This window comes from Salminus brasiliensis, chromosome 7 (genome assembly GCF_030463535.1).
Source record: "Salminus brasiliensis chromosome 7, fSalBra1.hap2, whole genome shotgun sequence".
Taxonomy (NCBI): Eukaryota; Metazoa; Chordata; class Actinopteri; order Characiformes; family Bryconidae; genus Salminus; species Salminus brasiliensis.
This window is the reverse complement of record NC_132884.1, coordinates 28648312-28668579: the sequence shown is the minus strand read 5'-3', so window position 1 is coordinate 28668579 and position 20268 is coordinate 28648312. Positions and strand designations below refer to the sequence as shown.

At 40.5% G+C, this 20268-nt stretch overlaps 2 protein-coding genes across 2 annotated transcripts; one reads left to right on the top strand and one right to left on the bottom strand.

The window, feature by feature from the left end:
- The first annotated feature begins 2781 nt into the window (after nucleotides 1-2781).
- Nucleotides 2782-8163, top strand: LOC140560183 (keratin, type II cytoskeletal 8-like). The gene is made up of 9 exons (XM_072684441.1): nucleotides 2782-3360; nucleotides 5343-5551; nucleotides 5704-5764; nucleotides 5865-5960; nucleotides 6063-6227; nucleotides 6335-6460; nucleotides 6561-6781; nucleotides 6885-6937; nucleotides 7043-8163. The coding sequence occupies exons 1-9, from the start codon at nucleotides 2914-2916 to the stop codon at nucleotides 7201-7203; spliced, it is 1539 nt and encodes a 512-aa protein (XP_072540542.1). The 5' UTR covers nucleotides 2782-2913; the 3' UTR covers nucleotides 7204-8163.
- Nucleotides 8079-17191, bottom strand: LOC140560184 (uncharacterized). The gene is made up of 8 exons (XM_072684442.1): nucleotides 17122-17191; nucleotides 16839-16886; nucleotides 15199-15513; nucleotides 14117-14431; nucleotides 12783-13088; nucleotides 12570-12697; nucleotides 11510-11687; nucleotides 8079-8785 (listed from the first exon to the last, which is right to left on the bottom strand). The coding sequence occupies exons 1-8, from the start codon at nucleotides 17141-17143 to the stop codon at nucleotides 8565-8567; spliced, it is 1533 nt and encodes a 510-aa protein (XP_072540543.1). The 5' UTR covers nucleotides 17144-17191; the 3' UTR covers nucleotides 8079-8564.
- Between the last annotated feature and the right edge of the window lie 3077 nt (nucleotides 17192-20268).

Sequence of the window (20268 nt, the reverse complement as noted above, 5' to 3'; positions counted from 1 at the left end):
TTTTACACATGATAGAAGTGCACTATAGAAGCACCATGCTGTGTTTTGACCATTTATTTGAGCATTTATCTGTAGGATAGACAGCAGCTTTGTACCCACTGCTAACAGACACTTGAGGAATGCACTTTTTCTGGGTGTGGGAGCTGCAGAGATAGAACAGATCTGTAGAGAATTTAATGGCTCTGTGTCTGGCAGCTGGATGGACTGCATTTTTCACATTGATAAGCATGCCTTTGTAATTGTATATTTGGAAACTTTCATTTGCATATAACTCGGACAGCACTTTTCAAATTTGCATTTAACTCAGAGGTGTGAGATGATGTGCTTTGAGTTAAAAATATCCCTTCATTTCATTAGAGATTTCTGACTTTTAGTAATTGAGACCCTCAGTTCATTGAAGTTTATTACTGTCTTACCTACATTTGTTTTGAAATGAGTGGAGTTGAACACCCTTAAAGGGGGTTCTTCATAGGTCATTTAACAATGGAAATTCATAACTATGGCAACTCATCTATGACAAATATTTAAATGGTTCATTGGTTGAATAGTTATTTATTATACTCTTGCTATGAGTCTTTTTAGTAATGTGATTGTCACAGATTTCCATGTGTGGCACACATAACCGCTACATTACCCTTGTTTTTTTTTTATTTGTATGCCCAACGTAATCTTAGTCACACCTTAGTAATATTGCACATATGCATGCACACACATACACACACTCAGATGGCAGATCTAAGCCACCGCATAGTTTTGTAAAAATCAGGCTGGCAAGGTCAAACAGTTTAATCTCTTAAATGACCAAAATAATGCAAAGTCACGATTAACAGAAAAATGAACTGGACTTGCTTCACTTCGCTTAGTTTTATCAGTCATATGAACCTTCTGTCAATTGCAGATGTGTAAACCTGTCAGCAGGCCTGCACGCCTCCACCTTCGTAAGGTCATGCCTGATGATTTCACTATAGTTGGGCCATAACTAACGTCTTCCACAATGACCTGGGGAGCCAGCCCAGACACGTAGGGTTTCTCTCTCTGTGTGTCTCTACTCTTTCTTTATTTTGAGAACGCTCAGCCTGCAAGAGAAGACTTGGCATAAACATATTAGTCATTGCACAAACCCAACTAAGACCTTCACAAGGCAGTGATTCACCTTTTCTGATTTCACACTTTTCACACCTGTTGTAGAGTCTGCATCATAGGATCACGTCTGACATGTCTGACACTTTCCCTTATGGCTGTAGGGTTAATGTGCACCTTGCACCTGGTCATCGTACCTGGTTCACAGCACTGGCGCAGTGACTTCATCACTGACGAGAAATTGCTTGGAACCTGTGTTGGCAGGGTCTGCTCAGTGAGAAGCACCTCATTGCACCAACAACCTCTCCCTAGAATGTTATGGGCAGCTCTAGGCGCTGAAAAAGTAATGCATACATGCATGACTAAAGCATAGATTAATTAAGCTCATTCCTTTTTCAATAAATGACCTTTTCCAGTGTAATGTTGAAGGTGTTGTCAGTTGAGAGATCATATGGTGACATAGCAAAAGGGCACCACTAGACGTTTTGGGCACAGATTGAAAGAACAAATGGTGTGATATGTGACTCGTTGAACAGCTTTGCATGTGGCTATTGAAGGCTGTGGCTGAGAAAGCGACCTTACTTTTCCTGCTGCAGCTCAAACAAAGCAACCTCAGGAATGACAGGTAGTATTCACCACACCCAACTTTCGGAAGGTCAACACATTCACAAACACACATCTCCCCCTCCCCCACCCGCCACAAAGCAAATTAAAAAATAAACAACGAAAGTCGTTGACAGTCGTTCTGCAGCAAAGTGTGAATTTGAGCGAGAAAGACAGACATAAGACAAAAGAGATGGCGAGAGAGAGAGAGAGTGAAATATGGTTGCCCATTTATTATATGTTTTATCCAATCCACCTAAAATGTGCTTGATCACAGTTGTCATTTGAATTACCAAACCATAGTTAATCTAATTCATTTTGAATTGAGCAGCACTAGCTCTATGTGTCAGAGAAAGATGGATAGAAGGATGGGGAGAAAGTCAGCTACATCTATATGTTTTACCCACCTAAATGCACATGATTATAGTCACCATGCATCATGAAAACCATGTATCCAACCTCATTCACTTGAACTGAATGGTGTTAGGCCCACGAGAGAAAGAGAGAGAGAGAGAGAGAGGGCATTTTCTTTTCATAGAAGTAGCTTTTATGGAAACACACAGAAGCCTTCAATCTGTTTGCAATCTCCTTCCCCTGCAATCCCCAGCAGAGCAGCCTACAGTTCTGGCATGAAGTCCATTGCCCACAATCGCACGCAGTGGCACAAGTTTGTGGAAAAAAAGGGCCTCTCTTATGCAGTCATTCATAAGTGTAAGAAGAGCAGCGTGCCCCACCCTGGTAAAGAGAGCAGGGGTGAACTCATTCTCTCCCTCTCTGCTCTCTGCCTTTCACTCAACCAACCAGACTGAGAGAGGCAGACCCACCCGCTGGCATGCGCTTACGGACACATTCCGCTTTTTAATAGACAAAAAGCACAAGTGGAATTTCTCTCCTCGGCTGTTTCTCTCTTTTGCTTCAATTTGCTTGTGGCAAAGCCTGAGGCAGGGTGTAACTTTTCTTATCTTTCCACTCTCACTCTATACCTGTTTGACAGGTAGGGTGTGTATGTGTGTGTCTATGAGTGGGTGAGTGTGTGTGAGAACGGCTGGCCCCACCCCTCAGGTCAGATATCAAATAAAAGGAGGTGGCCAGCACTGGAGAAGCACACAGAGGGACTTTGACTCTCCTTTGTGAGTGACCTCCTCCTCCTCCACTCCGCTCCACTCCACTCTCTTGCTCTCGCTTCTTCTTCTCTGCAAAGAGACAGCCAGAAAAAAAACAACAGACACCATGACAAGCACCAGCTACAGCTACAGAGTCGGAGGTCGCAGTGGCGGTTCCGTTAGGAAAAACTACTCCAGCCAGTCAGCCTATGCCTCTCCAGCAAGCTCCAGCCGGCTCAGCACAGTCACCACTGTCCGCAGCTCTGGTGTAGGTGCCAGCCCTGGCTTCGGTGGTGGTGCCAACTATGGCTTCAGCAGCAGCAGCATCGGTGGAGGCTATGGAGGAGGCTATGGAGGAGGCTATGGTGGAGGCTATGGTGGAGGCCTTGGTGGAGGCTTTGGTGGAAGTCTTGGTGGAGGCTTTGTTCCCGCACCCATCACAGCTGTGACAGTCAACCAGAGCCTCCTGGCTCCCCTCAACCTGGAGATCGACCCCACCATCCAGGCTGTGCGCACACAGGAGAAAGAGCAGATCAAGACCCTCAACAACCGCTTTGCCTCCTTCATTGATAAGGTATGACAGACTACTCTCTCTTAAACCTCTTAAGGCCAAAGGGCCCTGAATGCATGTACTTGCATGCAGTACATTTTTTGCTCTATAGCTGAATGCTAAACTGATGACCTTTAACCCTGAATGCTTCAGTTGTCACCTCAGGCTAAACCAATGGTGGCGGCTGTAAACTAGCAACTTGTTTCAGTTTTTTGGCCTAAAATTCCTCCAACTTTTGTCTTTAAAGCTAAAATGCATCTATTTTACCTAAAAACTATCCATAGGAACGTAAAGTAAACTAGAATTCGAGTTCACAGATACATTCACAGACTAATGGCAAACATCTGTTTTGCAAAGTCTGACTTCTTTGAGCATTCCACCAAAATGAATAGCAGCTTCACTTTGCAAGGAAAGAATGCATTTATTTTTTTCTGTGGTGTAGACTACAGTGCTGCCGAGTCTGTTTTTCCAAGTTGCCATAGTTACTGCTTCACCGACACTACCCTCTGACGTGTCACCAAAGAGGCCTCGGCACTATATCTCCTCAGTGAAAAGGCAGTGAAACGCAGAGCAGCTAGTCAAAGCACAGTTTCTGGCAGGGTCATTAAGCTTGCTTCTTGTGCAAGATTCATTCCAGCTAATTACCATAGTGTGTATTTTAGAAAGACTCTCAGAGAATTTTAGCTCTGATTGTCTGTTAGAGCGCACTAGCTTGCTAAACCCTAACACAGTTTGTTCAAATAAGGGTGGAGAGCAGGTCATAATCTAGCAACCGCATGAGTCAAACATGCGCTCACACACATTCAAACACTCAGAAATGAGATGGGAGTTAGGTTCAAAGTTTGGTCTGATTAACAGCAGTATTCAAGGCCACAATTTATGCAACATGCAGCAAAACGCATGCTCCAAAAAGTTTATTTTCTTGTTGCCATGAATCAACTCATGAGCCTTTTGAGTCGTTCCTTTCCTGGCCTGACCTCAAGTCAGTTGTTTGGTAATACCATATTTGGCAAAGAGCAAACAGTCCAAGCAAGTGTGGACAGAGAACACGCCCCAAATGAAGGCCTACCATGTAGTTAGCACACACACACCTGTATTTTATAGTGCCTGTGGAAAACAGTGCAACCAGGATGAGTTATCTGGGTTGTAGACATTACGCTACCCACACCCACTCACATGCACTCAGAACAATTTACCTAACAAAGATGGTTCCATGCCTGCAGAAAACAGGTACAAACACTTAGAAGAAGCGCCCCAAGGACACGTTTACACCAGAATGTAATACAGCAGAATGCTGTGTATTCCCAGCTAGATGATACATGCACAAAAACTCTTTTATCAAAATTCTTCTAAGGTCAGAAAGGAGGCTGTTTGATGAACTCATGATGGACGTTCTCAATATCTCATATCTCAGATAGTCAAAAAAGGGAGCAGGGGACTCAGACAGGGCGTATGCAGCTCAGTGTTACAGTTGATCTGTCACCATCTTCACACAAAGTCTTTATTAGGGTGTGGCTGGTAAACCTGCCCCTACTGATGTTATCTGCTCACTGTTCCATCTGTGGAGCAATGCAGGTTTAGGCGAGGCCTCGAGCAAGAAGCGCTTTGTTTTTTTTTTTCTTTTTCCCTTCAGGAGTTCATGGTTCATGTCTCACGGACACACCCGTGTTAGTCCTCTCTCTCTTTCACTGACTCCCCCTCCCTCCTTCACCCCACCCTGCAGAAAAATGCCTGGAGGAATGACTCATGGCCATTTATGTTTCCTCAGACAATATAATTCAGGAGAAAGAGCATAAAAAAGGCAGAAGTACAAAAGAGCCACACACGTTTTTTTGAATTTGCTCACAGATTGTTAATGATTAATGACTTCACTCACTTACACATTTTTGACACAAATTTATACAACTGCTTCTTGCAGCATCACAGTTCACAGATCTACTGTTGATCTAAAATATAATACATATGCCTGATACAAAAGTGAAGACAAGCCTCTTCTCTCTCCTCAGGTGCGTTTCCTGGAGCAGCAGAACAAAATGTTGGAGACCAAGTGGAGTCTCCTGCAGGAGCAGACCACCACCCGCTCCAACATTGATGCCATGTTCGAGGCCTACATTGCTAACCTGCGCAGACAGCTGGATGGCCTGGGCAATGAGAAGCTCAAGCTGGAGGGAGAGCTGAAGAACATGCAGGGTCTGGTTGAGGACTTTAAGAAGAAGTGAGTATAACTAGCTAATGCTACATAAACTGTAGGCTAAAGTTAAGAAAACAGGCTAATACATGTCTATGCTACATGTGAATGTTAACAATGCTAAGATCCCAGTCTTATAAAAAATGGCATTTAGTTACAGTTTTATTTTTTCTTGTCAGGTACGAGGATGAGATCAACAAACGTGCTGCTGCAGAAAATGAGTTTGTCCTGCTGAAGAAGGTATAGACTGATATATCTTTCAGATTTTTTACATTTTGCATTATCTTTTATATGTCAAGCTAAAGCCAGCAGTAAACCCATATTTCTCTTCTTCTTTTAGGATGTTGACGCTGCCTACATGAACAAGATTGAGCTTGAGGCTAAGGTTGATGCCCTTCAGGATGAGATCAACTTCCTCAGGGCAATCTATGAGGCTGTAAGCGACTGTTTTATGCCTATTTCCCTTACCAGAAATAGATCATTTCTAAACTTTTCTTCCCTGGAGAAAATCTTGACTAACTGTTTCTTCTGCCTGTAGGAGCTGCGTGAGCTTCAGTCTCAGATCAAGGACACATCAGTCATCGTGGAGATGGACAACAGCAGGAACCTGGACATGGACGCCATTGTGGCTGAAGTGCGTGCTCAGTATGAGGACATCGCCAACCGCAGCCGCGCCGAAGCAGAGACCTGGTACAAACAGAAGGTAGGAATAACCTAAGGAATATGAGGCTAATGTTACAGCCTTGGTTTTTGCATTTTATTTTCATACCTGCAATTGCTGGAATTGATTGTTCTCACTGCCTGTTTCAGTACGAGGAGATGCAGACCTCAGCTGGTCAGTATGGTGATGACCTGCGCTCAACCAAGGCTGAGATTGCAGAGCTAAACAGAATGATTGCCCGCCTTCAGAACGAGATTGAGGCCGTAAAGGGACAGGTAAGCATGGCGAATAGCTACGGTTGATTTGAGACAAAAAGATTTCCAAAAAAATGTTCCTAGCAGAGATGGTAATGGCATTCCCTCTCTGTTCACACAGCGGGCCAGCCTTGAGGCTCAGATCGCTGAGGCAGAGGAGCGTGGTGAGCTAGCAGTGAAGGATGCTAAACTCCGCATTAAGGACTTGGAGGATGCCCTCCAGAGGGCTAAGCAGGACATGGCCCGCCAGGTGCGTGAGTACCAGGAGCTCATGAACGTCAAGCTGGCCCTGGACATTGAGATCGCCACCTACAGGAAGCTGCTGGAGGGAGAGGAGAGCAGGTAAGGCATTGTTGTAGGGCTACCCAATTTGTTGATTGTGGACAGTGCATGTTAAGATATTTTAGAACCTGACTTAATTCAATATGTATATGTTCCTTTTCAGACTCTCCTCTGGAGGATCCTCTGCAACCATCCACGTGCAGCAGACCTCAGGAGGTAGTGGTAGATCTATTTACCTTCCTACAACAGTGTACACTTTAAGGTGGTTCTTTTTTTGGATGTTGATCTGAAATCTCATTGCTCTCTTCATGTTTTATGCAGGTTTCTCCTCCGCTAGCTCTGGATTTGGCTATGGTGGTGGAATGGGCGGTGGAATGGGCGGTGGAATGGGCGGTGGAATGGGCCTTGGCGGAGGCTTTAGTGGAGGCTCAAGCATCACCAAAACCTCAGTGTCCAGCGTCAGCCGTGGCAGACACTTCTAAGCAGATGCATCCTGACTCCCTCCCCTGCCAATCCGCTCCTACATCATCACCTTTTCATCTCAGACCATCTATGGTGCTATTAGTACTAACTAGCAGCCCCTTTTAGAAGTATTCAACCAGGAGAGGCTCTGCTGTCTCTGAATACAGGCTTGTGTTTGATTTTCCTAGTTAAAATGAGCATGAGGAGCTTTAGTGGTTAGATGTCAGTTGTCTGTAATATGTGTCTCCTCCTTAGCCAGCCAGGGAGCAAAGCTATTTGTATGCAGGTCCAGCTGATGCCTCCCTCTCACTTTTTGTTAAACTGCAAACTCAAATTTAAATCAGGAAGAATGTAAAGGGAAATGTTTGGTCCCAACTTCTGACTTGCTTTATTTTCTGCACTGACATGTTTGGGGAAAGGAAGACTAGATGGAGATTAAAGTTGGCAAGACAGAGTCTCTACATTAAAACCACTGAAGGACAACACATTCCATTATTATGACCAGAAGCAGTGCCATATCAACACTAGATCAGGGACATTCAATACAAGATCCAAAAGGGCTCATCTGGGTAAAGGCTTTTCTGCTACATCACATCTGCTCTCAGTAAGAATGAGTTGTAACAAATATTGGTTCACTTGCTCCAGTGATCTTAAACTGTGAGCAGATTTGTTTGGCAACCAAAATCCCATATCCCTTGGGCTTGTGAAGGTGGTCCTCTCTAGACTGGTTACAGTGGCACCTTCTGATTTGGCAGCTGTATTCTCCATTACCTTTGTGCTCCTTCCATCCCCTATGCTCACATACACCAGAGCAGAATTAAGGGTCTTGGTCCCTTTCTCTCAGGCTGTGCCATACTTGACTTTCTACTTCATTTAGGGAAAAAAAGAAAACAGATTTTATGTGAAGACCGGATTTATTTGTTGTTAATTGACTTTGCAACATCCTAAAACCTGAACAAAATAAATCTGAGATCTATAAATCTTGTGTACTGTCTTGCCTTACTGTTGCTGTCATGCCATGATGTAAGTAAATATGCACAACATCCAATTTGCATCAGGCTATGATTTCTAAAACCACATTTTAAAATAAATAATAGGTGAAGCACATCTGAAAACTAAAACAAAGACCACAATAATATAATAAACCACAAAATAATAATAGACTTTTCAAGTTCCCAAAGATACTGTACAAAACAAATCACAGAGACTAGAACTGAAAAAAACTGAAGCGGACAAATATACAGAATAGAATGAACAATAGAAATACCCAGCATGAGAAATAAAGACATGTAGAACAGAGATCAATAGCGTGACTAAAATTTCGACACGATTCATTAAATTCTTTTACAATTAAATAATATTTCAAGTGAATGGGTTTGGCCTATACTTGAGGCAGGCCTCTATGTGTGCTCTCTGGCGCCTCCTGTGGTGGGCTTGCACTGTTTACAGGCTGTGCAACCTCAGGGTCAGGGCTGATTGCTACAGGAGAGGGCTCATCCTCTTGGCTTTTGCGAAACACACAAACATAGATGAGAAATGCTGCCCCAACTACAGTGGTGACAACTGCAGCAGCTACTGCTCCTGCAGGTGGAGGATCATAGACTGTAGGAGGAGAAGAACAGGGGATAGAAGAGTGAGAGGCAGAAAGGTTATACCTACATTAATACTTAAATTTCATTTCAGTATTAACTTCTTCTGTGGTGAAACATGCTGTAGACTGTGGGTAGCTTGGCTTTAACCTGCATTCTGATTCTAAATATCCATGAAGACAACATTATGTATACTTTTTTACAGTGAAATAACAGCTTCAAAATCATTCTGATACTCCACTGATTGTAATAGGGAGAATACCATCTCTATCATTGCTACTCCAGGCTCAGCACTTAGTTAATTTGGTGAAGCAGGCAGGACAGCACAAGCCAAAAATGCAAAACACTGCATAATCTCTCATAAGTCACATTCCTGTAAAATCCTGTAATACTACTCTACCGCCTCAGTCCACATGCTTCTTTCACTTTGCATGCCAGTTCTATGTGTAAAGCGTGTCCTTCAGGTCTAATTACTGACTGTAGAAGGGGGCCAAAGAGTAAGAAATACCAACTCTTGCATAATGCTCCTTTAAAGTGTTTTAAACTAATTTATTTCTATTCCCACATAGGCTGTACATAGTATATAGTACATAGGTTGTTTGTGGACTTAACAGAACAAGGTTTGGAAACCAGTTGGATAACCAGACCTGTTTTGGAGATGTTCTGACCACTTTTTTCTGCTTTTAACACGCCACCTTCAAGAAATGACTGTTGACTTCATGCCTAATATATCCCTCCGCTTATATGTCTTTTTTAAGAAAATAAAGGTAATGCAGAACCAAAAATAACATTGTTAACCAGAACCAGGTCAAATGACTGTTTCTGTCCAGCCCAGCGAACACTGAGTGGACAAACATTAGCATTCTAATGTCCACAAAAGAACTAACAAATCAACAGAACTAAAGTAACTGGATACAATTTAGATTCTACTAACAACCAATCACACTGATCTAGCATTTGATTCGAGTCATAGAGAGATCAGTCAAGTGTTTTTGAACTTAATGACTGTAGTGATAGTCTGCATACAACTGTATGCACAGTTCATTACCTTTTTCTGCTCATGGCCTTTTTTAACATATTATTAAGGAGGTTTCATGCAGGCCACTTAGTGGTAAAGAATAATAAGGGTGCTTGCTGTGTTCTCTGGAATGATGGTGCTCCAATATTCACAAAACATTTAGGATGAGTTGGGTTGGTGATCATACAACATCCTGACCTTACTAACACTCCTGAGTGCAATCCAACCATCACAACAATGCTCTATAATCTAGTAGAAAGCCTTCGCCGGACAGTACAGACAGTTACTCCAACAACAGCAGGATGGAAGGAACAATGAATGAGCAGGTGTCCCAATACTTTTGTCCATATAGTACACTGTGAAATCTGAACATTAGGCAGCTATGTTTCTCTTGTATGCACTGAGATATTGGTGCCACAATTGCAGTGAAATACAGATGAACATAATTTACATTTTTAAATGATTTAGCCATTTGTTTGGCCTCATAGGTTGCAATTAATCAGCTCGCAAAGACAAGGCAGAAATTGATTGAAAAGTGAAGAGCCACCATGTGTAAATAGGTTAAAACCTAAATCTACTTATCATGCTAAAAAAATAAAAGCGTTCCATGTCCTATTTCTAAACATCTGGTCGTTTTACTGTTGAGTAGGCATTGTGTGGGCTAACTGAGTGTGCAGTTTCCTGAAGAGTTAAAAAGGGAGCACTAACTTTAAATATCTATAAACTGGTTTGCTCAGACTGGATCAAATTAACCACTTCTAACTGGGACAATCTGTGTTCAGAGGTTAGTAATTAATCCTCAGTTCTGTCAGGGACGTTAGTAGAGTTTCTGAAGTCAATCACAACCATATTAGTGAACGACCAAATAACTGAGTAAGAATAGTTTCAAATTCAACTTTTTAAGAAGTAGCAAATGAGAATTGTATATTACTAGCTCCTGGGCTCCCTCTACAATCGGGAAGTGGAATTTGCACTTTGAGCCACCATTTGAAAGGGAAACACATAATGTCTGAATTTCTGAGAGATACAGAATTGCCACTGAAAGTTAAAGAAGCATGTGGAGTAATATTACAGGATGCATCAATATGACACAGTTCTCGTTGAAGTGTTGTAAGTCCTGCTCACTGTACCAAACATAGTGCATAGTTAGCAGTGTGCCGAGCCTGGAATGGGAATGATAGAGACGTCATTCTTTCTAAGTCAGTGGAGCGATGCCAAGTCAGCTGGGGGGTATAAAGCCACCCAGACTGGGCTCTGAGGAAGTGGACCTGTGTTCTCTGGACAAATGAAGCTCCTTTGAGATACCTATGAGAAGAACTGGAGTGACATTTTGGATCCAGACCTACTCATCCACTACCTTACTAATGCAGTAAAGGCAGGACAAACTCCCTACTAATACCCTTAATCTCAGAAGAAATGTTGGATGAGCATGTGTCCACAATCTGTTTGCCTAAAAAAAAAAAAATACTATTTGCTTTGTTATGACAGTAAGTGTTTCGCAAGCTAAAGCTAACACTGCTGGCTGCTTCTTTTAGCTACATTGTGTTTAACTATCTGGATGATTTTAAGTGTCAGGTGAGACTTTGTGTGCCAACACAACCAATGCAGTACCACTACATTAAGTTCCAAAGTAAACATTGACTCTAACCAGGTGTTCTTGCACAGGGTTAGCAGGGTGTAGGGTATAGAGTAGTAAGATAGTGTGGAAAAGGAACATACTGTAGATGTGCACTGAGTTGCTGTTCTCTGACTTCTTCACAGAGCTTGAGCTTGGGTGGGCAAAACAAGCATATTCTCCTTCTATCACTGTTGAGGACATCACATACTCTATGCTTACGTCCGATCTGGTGTATCTATTAGTTATTTCCTGTCCATTGTGAGTCACTGTGAGATATATCTGAAAAGAGAACAGAGAGCCTAAAAGATTAGCTTGAGGTCAGGTAATATTTTAGAAAACTGAACAGCTGTTCTAATGAGAAACTGTCTTTCCCATAAAAGGGAATAATGAATGGCTTGGATACATAATTATCTAGGGCTACAGAAAACCACTGTGTTACCCTGAGGACTTGCCTTGCACACTTTCAAGAATTCCCTGCAGGACAGGCAAGACAGGCCTGTTCAAGGGTTCAAGTAGGCCTTAGTTGTATGTTGAACTGAAAGGAGGTAAATTGGTCATATAGGCTATTAGGAGTAAATCATCATTGTCCAATGAAAAGCATCTCCAAAGTAGTGACTTTTTTGATGTTTTTCATTGGACTGCAGCGCAATGTTTATGTATTAATGTACATTAACATATTGCAGTTGCAGGGTTTGAGAGGTATATCCACCCTCATACATACATATTGCCACTGTCCTACAACTTAGGCCTACTTGAACCCCCCAGCCATGACATTATGGTGGATACCTATGTGTCCCCAGTGTTCTATTTTTTGAAAAACAAAAATATGGTCACTGGCATTTGGATTAAATGTTTGTAAAATAATGATTAGTACACAATAATTTTGTTGTATTCACTATAGTATCTGGGTTTGTAGAAAATACAACCCGCTAGAAACTCACTCACCACTGTCTCGATAAAAGAGCCCCCCTGGAGTTCCCTTGAAAAAAACCCTGAATCTAATCCCAATAGGGCCCTAACCTTTCTCCCTGTCAGGGAGACAAAGGGGTGAAAATTGGATGCCCCCCCCCAATCCTCATTTCAAACTCATTAGTTGTTCAAGTCCTCTCATTCATCATCTTAAGAAAATGTAATATTCACAATCCACATTAGTCACGTTACCCAGTCATTGTGCACCAGTGAGGATGACTCCAAAGTGCAGGTGAGTGTCGCAGACTCTTTAGATCTGATGTACACCCATGAGGCAGAACCATGGCCTATCACGGAGAGTTTAGGGGGAGGCATGGCACCTGGCAGATATATAAAATATTAATATTTATATATAAGAACTGAAGTCTGTGTGTATGTTGTATGCATATTCTCTTTATGCATTACCTGAGCAGATAACATGGAGGGTTTGCTGTTCACAGTTATTCTGGTTATCAACAGGGCACTCCGCTATCGTCTTCTCCTTTCCAGTGCATTTCGGTCTGCCCAAGAAAATCAAACTGGTATCTTTAAGTTTGTCCCATGTAAGTGCATTCCCACAGTTGACCTCTCTGCACACTATGTTAGCCACATCTTCTTCATTGGCGTATGGAAAACACATGGGTCTCCAAACCTTCTGCACTTTGAGAGACAGATATCCTGAACAGGCTGCTGAATCACGAATGGGTAAATACAGACCTGCTGGCAGCTCATCTGGAGTAGCAACAACAAAACACAAGCACAAACACATCCTCATATTAGTAATGCGGTCATGCATCAGATACAGACAAAGCAGAGCTGAGTAACATGTTGTGTTCACTCACACTGTGATTTTAGTGGAAGTAATAGACAGGTTTTAATGCTGGGTGGGTCAGATGTCCCAGAATGAGTAGCTCAAAATTTAAAAAATCTATTTTTTACCCTTTGGTTTAATTTTAAGATAAATAACAAAACAAATTCTGTCTGTCTGTTAAGACAAATTTTAGCAAGAGTGACAGTGCTCAGCAGGGGCGCACTGTAAAACATTTTAAAGCAGGCCTGCTTCAAAGGATAAAGTAACTGACCGCAGAACATTTTCTATAAGTTAACTCCTCTTTAGTGAGTTATAGAAGAGTTAACACAAGTTTAGTCACAAGTTCTTGTAACTCTGAATCTCAGTTTGAACAGCAATAAAGTTGAGCCTCAAAAACATTAGTAAATGAGCTGCAGCCTGAAACTGATTAAATACTGTTAGCCTGTGTACCTCCCCCTCAATTTGTTTACAGTTTTTTCACATCTGTAGGTTCAGACTTCCCCTATCACATGTTTGAAAGGATTTGGAGGGATTGATGGGATTTGAACTTCTGTCTCTTGACAAGCAGGCAGTTAGACAGTTGTGCCACCCTAGAACTGTGAAGCCATGTACACATAAATACCCAAGAATGAATGGAAAAGTACATTTTCTGTGTAGTGTCATTCTACAGCTCTGAGTGGCACAGTGGTCTAAATGCTTAAGGTTAAATCGCTAGTCTACAATGGGAATAAACAGTAAACAAATTTAGGGGATGGAACACAGGCAAGCATTGTACAAAATATTTATTGGCTGCAGCTTATTTACTACTGTTTTCAGGTCATGTATCTTAGTAGGTATTGTTGACCAGACTGGAAAGCACAGCTAACAAAACTCAATATTAGTTACTTTATCATTTTAACTTGGCTGGGCTGATTTAGTTGGATGTTATGGTGTGCATCACTAGTCATACCGGGGATGGCTACCACAGGACTGGATATAGACTGCAGGACCCTCCCTTTGTAAAACACCTCCATTCTGCAGACATATTCAGCTGAGACAACAGCATTGGTTTGATTGATTGATCCCCCCCACTCTCCTGGTGTGAGCACTCTTGATCCCATATGGGTAAAATTCTCTTTGCCAGGGCTCAGGGGAAGCAGACGCTCGTACAATCTCAGCGTGACGTTCATGAATCCATTGGCTGGAGTCACACACTGTATAATGTAACTTTTACCCAAACGAATCATGGAGGGATGGAGGGACATGATGGGATTCGGGAGAGAATCTGGATGATGGAGGAACAGAAGCAGGATGGAGAGGTTAAATATTGTTGGGCATTTAACATTTGTCACATACACACACACACACACACATTTGGTTTTGCTTCATTTGTGAGGACACATGCATGTCTCGTGTCAAACTAGGGGTTTTTCAGCCATGCTCAAATTCAAATAAAAAGGCATAATACAAAAAATGAATATTTTGAAAACAAAATTGTGAAATATTTAAATTTTAGAGCACCAATGTCAATATAGAGGAAAATGGAAAGCCTTATACACTGTAAGCAAAATTATTAAAGTGCCTCTTTAATAATAGTGGGATATTATCATGGGATATTATTATAATATTTGTGCTAAAAAGAACCCAATTTAAAAGGTCCTAACATCTACAAGAGATCCATCTATGAGACGTTTACACAACAACAAATTAACCATGATAAAGAACCATGTTAGCATTCAGATGTTTTGAGTGGTCACAGCTCTATATAGAACCATTCTCTTGGTAAAATAGCTCTTTAAAAAGTGTCCTTTAGTCTAGACTTAAGTCTCCAGCAGATGTCACTGTTTACATTTTCACACTTAAGACTTTTGTCTAATCACATGTGGCTCCTGCAGTAACAAAAAAGCAATCTCTTTTTTCTTTTGTTTATTTTAGTTTTTCAAAACAGGTTTTTGGTGAAAACAGGATGTGTTCTTATGAGGACCAGCAAAATGTCTTTATTCTGTTGTTCTATAAAATCATGATGAGGACACACACATATGAGTTACTTACTTATGACTAAGTTTACAGCGTTGCTGAGTCCAGATGCTTGTCCTGTTCTGGTAGATTTGTACCAACACACAAATGAGCCTTCTGTGTCAGCATTCATTAAGATTGTGAAAATGATGGTATCTGCCACCCTAAGGTTTTCGAAGTTCGCCCAGGATGCTGGATTTTCAACTGGATTATCAGCGTGAGCTATGAACACTGATACAGGGTATGGAGCTTTATCTGGGATGGTGCAGTAAAGCTTTACCTCAGAAAGCAGTTGAATGTCACTTGTGTTCACAGAGGGTTGGAGTGATAGAGTAGGCAGTGGGAAAGAAACTGGACGGAAAATGAGTGAGAGAGAGAGAGAGAGAGAGAGAAGTCTGCTTATTAACAGTATATTGGTGATATTGTATAAGTGATATTTCAAGAATAGAAGAAATAATACGAATATACATTTACACAATTTTATCTAAATTCTACCTAAATATTTACTATCCAAAGTAACTACTCTCGGTTGTCAACATTATGACTATTAACCAGTTTGCCAGACAAAGAAAAAGCCTAGCCGTGAATCTCTAGTGTAGTCCAGAAAGCTTAATCCAGGAAACCCTCCCTACATCGAAAGTCTGACCAATAAATGTTCATTTAAAAATTATAATTATTACTATTTTTACTAGTTTTTTCAATATTATAAAAAATATATTTTTTCTTACTTTATTGAAATAATGACATTCTCCCTTCTCAGGATTCTGGCTTCTCAATTAATATCTCATTTTATCTAGTTTTTGACCTCACCCCACAGTCCACTCGGCTCCTTCAGTTTTATTCAGGTGCCAATGCATAACAATATGTCATTCAATGAAGTTAATGAAACTGTGTGATGGCACAGAGCTAATTGATAATGTATGAAGATCCAGCACTTTTTAAGCTACTTTAGCCTTATCGCTCCAGTGCTAAACCAAAGAAGCAAACTGCACACCAAATATGTCTCGCCTGACCGAATACATTTGTGGTAATAAATTATGTTTCCTCCATTTTTTACCCAATTATTGCTCTAATGCAGAAGCTGAACTACACTTTATGAACAACAGTGTTGGGACACCTGCTCATTCACTGTATCCTCCCAAATCAAGGGTATTAAAAGGAGTTCATTCTGCTTTTGTTAGAGTAACTGTCTCTAATGCCCAGGGAAGGTTTTCTACCAGATTGGAGCATTGCTGTGAGCATTGATTACATTCAGAGACAAAAGAAAGTTAGGTCTAGATGTTGGATGATCACCACCCCACCTCATGAGCAACTCCCCAACTCATCCTAAAAGTACTGGATGGAGCACCATCATTCCAGAACACACAGTTCCACTGTTTCACAGCTCAATGCTACAGACTAGACAAACTTTGTGTTTGTATTTGCAAAGCTGTGTCAGCAATGGGTGCAACCTAAAAGAGTTGAATGCATTCATTAGAATGGGTGTCCACAGATATTTGGACATACAGTGTGTGCAGATATGATCAGTTAACCCATAATAAAAATGTACAGAGCAAATGTGCTTGTATGGCATTACTGATCTGTCTGACAAAGTAAATTTAAGGGGGAAAATCCATGTATATATTTGGAACACATGTAAGAATTGATCATGAATGTCAGCAAGTTGTCAAACTTACCCTGAGACTCTATGTGCACACAGTTCACAACTATGCAGAACACAATGGCTAAAGAGTGAAACAATGCTTTCAGTCAATCAGAGTCAAACAGCGTAAACGTTTCACATATTCAACAGAATGCACACATTCATAAACACTGCATCCAGGCTAATGGCACTGAGTGATGTATTCTACTGTTCCATAATGGCAACATCATACTTATATGTAAATTCACATATTCTTATATTTTTCTAAAATCATGTACCTGAGTGATCAGTAACACACTGACCAACTGGACACTTACCGGCTGCATTGCAGAGAGTCATGTTGGTCTGTGAGGTGGTTGAAAGTGAGTGGTGTGGAAATGAAAGTGTGTTAACTGCCGAGAAAAGCACAGATTAGTAAAGACCCAAAAGATTCGTGTGGTGAAAGACTGTTACGCCACACAACGGATACTCGCTGTCCCACAATCAGAAATGGACACTTTTGGCCACGCTCACTACAGAGAAGAGCAAAAAATTGAGAGTGAGAAACATGGAGGACATACTAACTAGCCACCGTGCATGAGGTTAACATTAATTTTCCGCTTGTTTGCATTTGATCTTGAGGAACAACTTACAGTCAGGTTTTAACCATCTTGTCTTTCATTTATATTTAGTTGTGTTTTTCTGTATTGTGGGGGCCACCTTTAATGAACCTCTGATTAAAAATAAAGGTTGATTGATTGATGGATTGATTGATTGTTTCTGTTTCAGTATCTGCCAGTTTCGACGGGCATTCTTACAGGAAACTTTGGCCTCTTATGGACTTTTTGTATGCACTTTGCACTTTATATTTATGAAACCAGGTCCCAATTATTCCACCCTCTTCTTTATCAGATTTATGATCATTTCACAGTTTTGGGTTTGATTTGTTCTATAATCTGATTTAGATTTATATTTCAGATATTTTATTTCATATATTTTGTATTATATTTATATGAAACATGTCATGGTTCTGACTTACTCCTTTTCACTCACTTGCTCTTGTTAATGAGGCTCAATAGGGGTGCACTATTAGGAGTTAAGTGGTGCTTTGCTTTAGTACTACTGTGTGTTCTTACTGAATCAATCATTTACTATGATCATATGACTTAATAATTTCATGTATGATACATTTCCTTAGCATGAGCATGCAGGGGACAAAAAACTGAATATGTACATGATACATGAGTACAGTCCAAGATGGAATATTCTGGGTATGTGTACAGTTAAAGCAACTGTCTAGATACAGTCATATGACAAAAATAAATTAAAACCTATTTTTATTCCTCATTTTAGCAACATTGAGATATGAAGGTAACATAACCACAGAATTTTTGTTCATTTCATTTGTAAAATGTATGTAATGAATAGAAATGCAATTTCTTGTGAGGAAAACATTAGGAAACCCCCATGGTTTTTACTACTTAAAATGACTAAAATTAGAATCAGGTGCCTGATTCTTATTTAAACCTCAGACACATTTAGTTGCTTTGCTCTTGATTGTTGAAGTGGGTGGTATCACCATGGTGAAATCCAAATAGCTCTTCAGGACTTTAGATAGAAGGCTATAGATGCAGATGAGTCTGGGAGGGGATTTCTGTAAAAAGATCTCAGAACACTTACAAATCAGCTTATGCTCCACTGTCTTGTCCATTTGGAGAACATAGCCAGGTCACCCCCCTCCCTTATATTAAGTAGAAGTAGAGTTACAAAGAAAGTAAAGATATTCCCTAAATTACTTACTCGTGAACAATATGTTATTATTGTATAAATGCTTGATGAAAAGTTCTTTTGTTTCACATTTTTGATTGTCAGTGGTGTGAGTGGTGTTAATATTCACCTTAATATTTCATACCATTCATCACATTAATATTTAACATTTAAGTTATTTAACAGACGCTCTCATCCAGAGCGACTTACAAACGTGCTTCACTGTTTACTCAGAAAATGCCCTTAGCTAGTTTGTATAGACTAGGATCTGAAGATACCTATTAAGCCTACGTACCACTAAACACAAAAGTCAACATGGAGAGCAAAATACTTGACACTACACTTCAGGCCGAGAAATATGTTTGTAAATAAAAGCAATTATTGTGAATTCAGAATGGATTATGTTTACACACTAAACTGGATTAAAAAGTAGATTAGTACATTACAGTTCTATTTTCATTTTATCACAGAAAGATTCTCAGCTGTGTACAGTACTACAATAGACGCAATCCGTTACTTTCCACCACTGAGCAAACTGCCCTTTTTGTTTCTGTAATGTAGTTTTAGTTCCACATTCACTCTGTTGTGTAACAGGTCCAAATGCAGAGAACACTTCCTCAGGTCTCTATCTGTCTGAAACGGACTTGTTTGTGTGTTTGTTCCTGTTTCTTATCTCAGTGTGACCTCCCTGCTGAACTTGACAAGACATTGTGTAAGTCTGCAAGAGCAGATTACTGTTCTATTACTGCAGATTACTAAACAGCATCAAGTTTGTCCCCACAATTCCATAGACATGGTCTTAGGTGTCAGCGCAGGTCAGAGGATTAAAGTATATCATTTTGGGAACACTCACTAAAATCACTGCTTAACAGTGAGGAGGAAAGCATCCTGCTACTATTAGTAATAGTTATTGGTTTCAGATTGATACTAAATATTCCTTTGTGGCTCTGCAGCATCTTCCCAATACTTATTCTAACTGTATTTAGAGCAGCATTATGCAGCATTTTTACATTAAAACAACTGCTTCAAAATGAATGGGATGCTCCACTGACTGTAACAGGCAGAATAGTGTCTATGCACTATGCAATGCTGGTGAAGCAGGCAGGACAACTCTCACTAGAACCGCATAATGCTGCATATTCATGTAAAATTTTGTAATATCACTCTACCCTGTCAGTCCACGTGCTTCTTTCATTTTCAGTGAATTCTGGATCTATCAGCTCTTCCAGAAATGCATGTCTTCGGTGGTGGCTCAAAGCATGAATTCCACTTCCTAACTGTAGGTAAGCCTTGGAGCAAGGAAATGCCAATTTCTCACATAATGCTGCTTTAATTTCTTAGATTGTAAGTGCAGCACATTTTATTAAACAGTGCACCTTTTCAATTTTACCCATCTATTTACAAAAATACATTCTCTGACATCTGATGTCTGTCCTTTCTAATATAAAGTCAACATTGTTTCTGCATTGCATCTATTTATACTGTTCATTTTTGTACGTTTTATTTTTATAAGGAAATTGTTTGTGCATACAGCGTCTCATTAGGTCAAGAGGGTCTCTGAGGACATTATGGTTACACCATCTTTAGTAGGCATTAGCATTCCTCTTAGTCAAAAATATCATACTTTATTATAAGTATACAAGTACAATAGAGCAGTATTAGTGGAAAACTAAACAGCAGTTGGATCTATTTTAAAACTGCAGTACAGATGAAATGAT

What these genes read in the sequence shown, in the direction of transcription:
- LOC140560184 (XM_072684442.1), bottom strand. Translation starts at nt 17,143, where the DNA reads ATGACTCTCTGCAATGCAGCCG. An exon ending in GACTCTCTGCAATGCAGCCG is followed by an intron (nt 16,887 to 17,121) that starts GTAAGTGTCCAG and finishes TTCACTCTTTAG; the next exon opens with CCATTGTGTTCTGCATAGTT. An exon ending in CAACTCAGTGCACATCTACA is followed by an intron (nt 8,786 to 11,509) that starts GTATGTTCCTTT and finishes CTCCTCCTACAG; the next exon opens with TCTATGATCCTCCACCTGCA.
- LOC140560183 (XM_072684441.1), top strand. Translation starts at nt 2,914, where the DNA reads ATGACAAGCACCAGCTACAGCTACAGAGTCGGAGGTCGCAGTGGCGGT. An exon ending in CTGGAGGGAGAGGAGAGCAG is followed by an intron (nt 6,782 to 6,884) that starts GTAAGGCATTGT and finishes GTTCCTTTTCAG; the next exon opens with ACTCTCCTCTGGAGGATCCT. An exon ending in CGTGCAGCAGACCTCAGGAG is followed by an intron (nt 6,938 to 7,042) that starts GTAGTGGTAGAT and finishes TGTTTTATGCAG; the next exon opens with GTTTCTCCTCCGCTAGCTCT.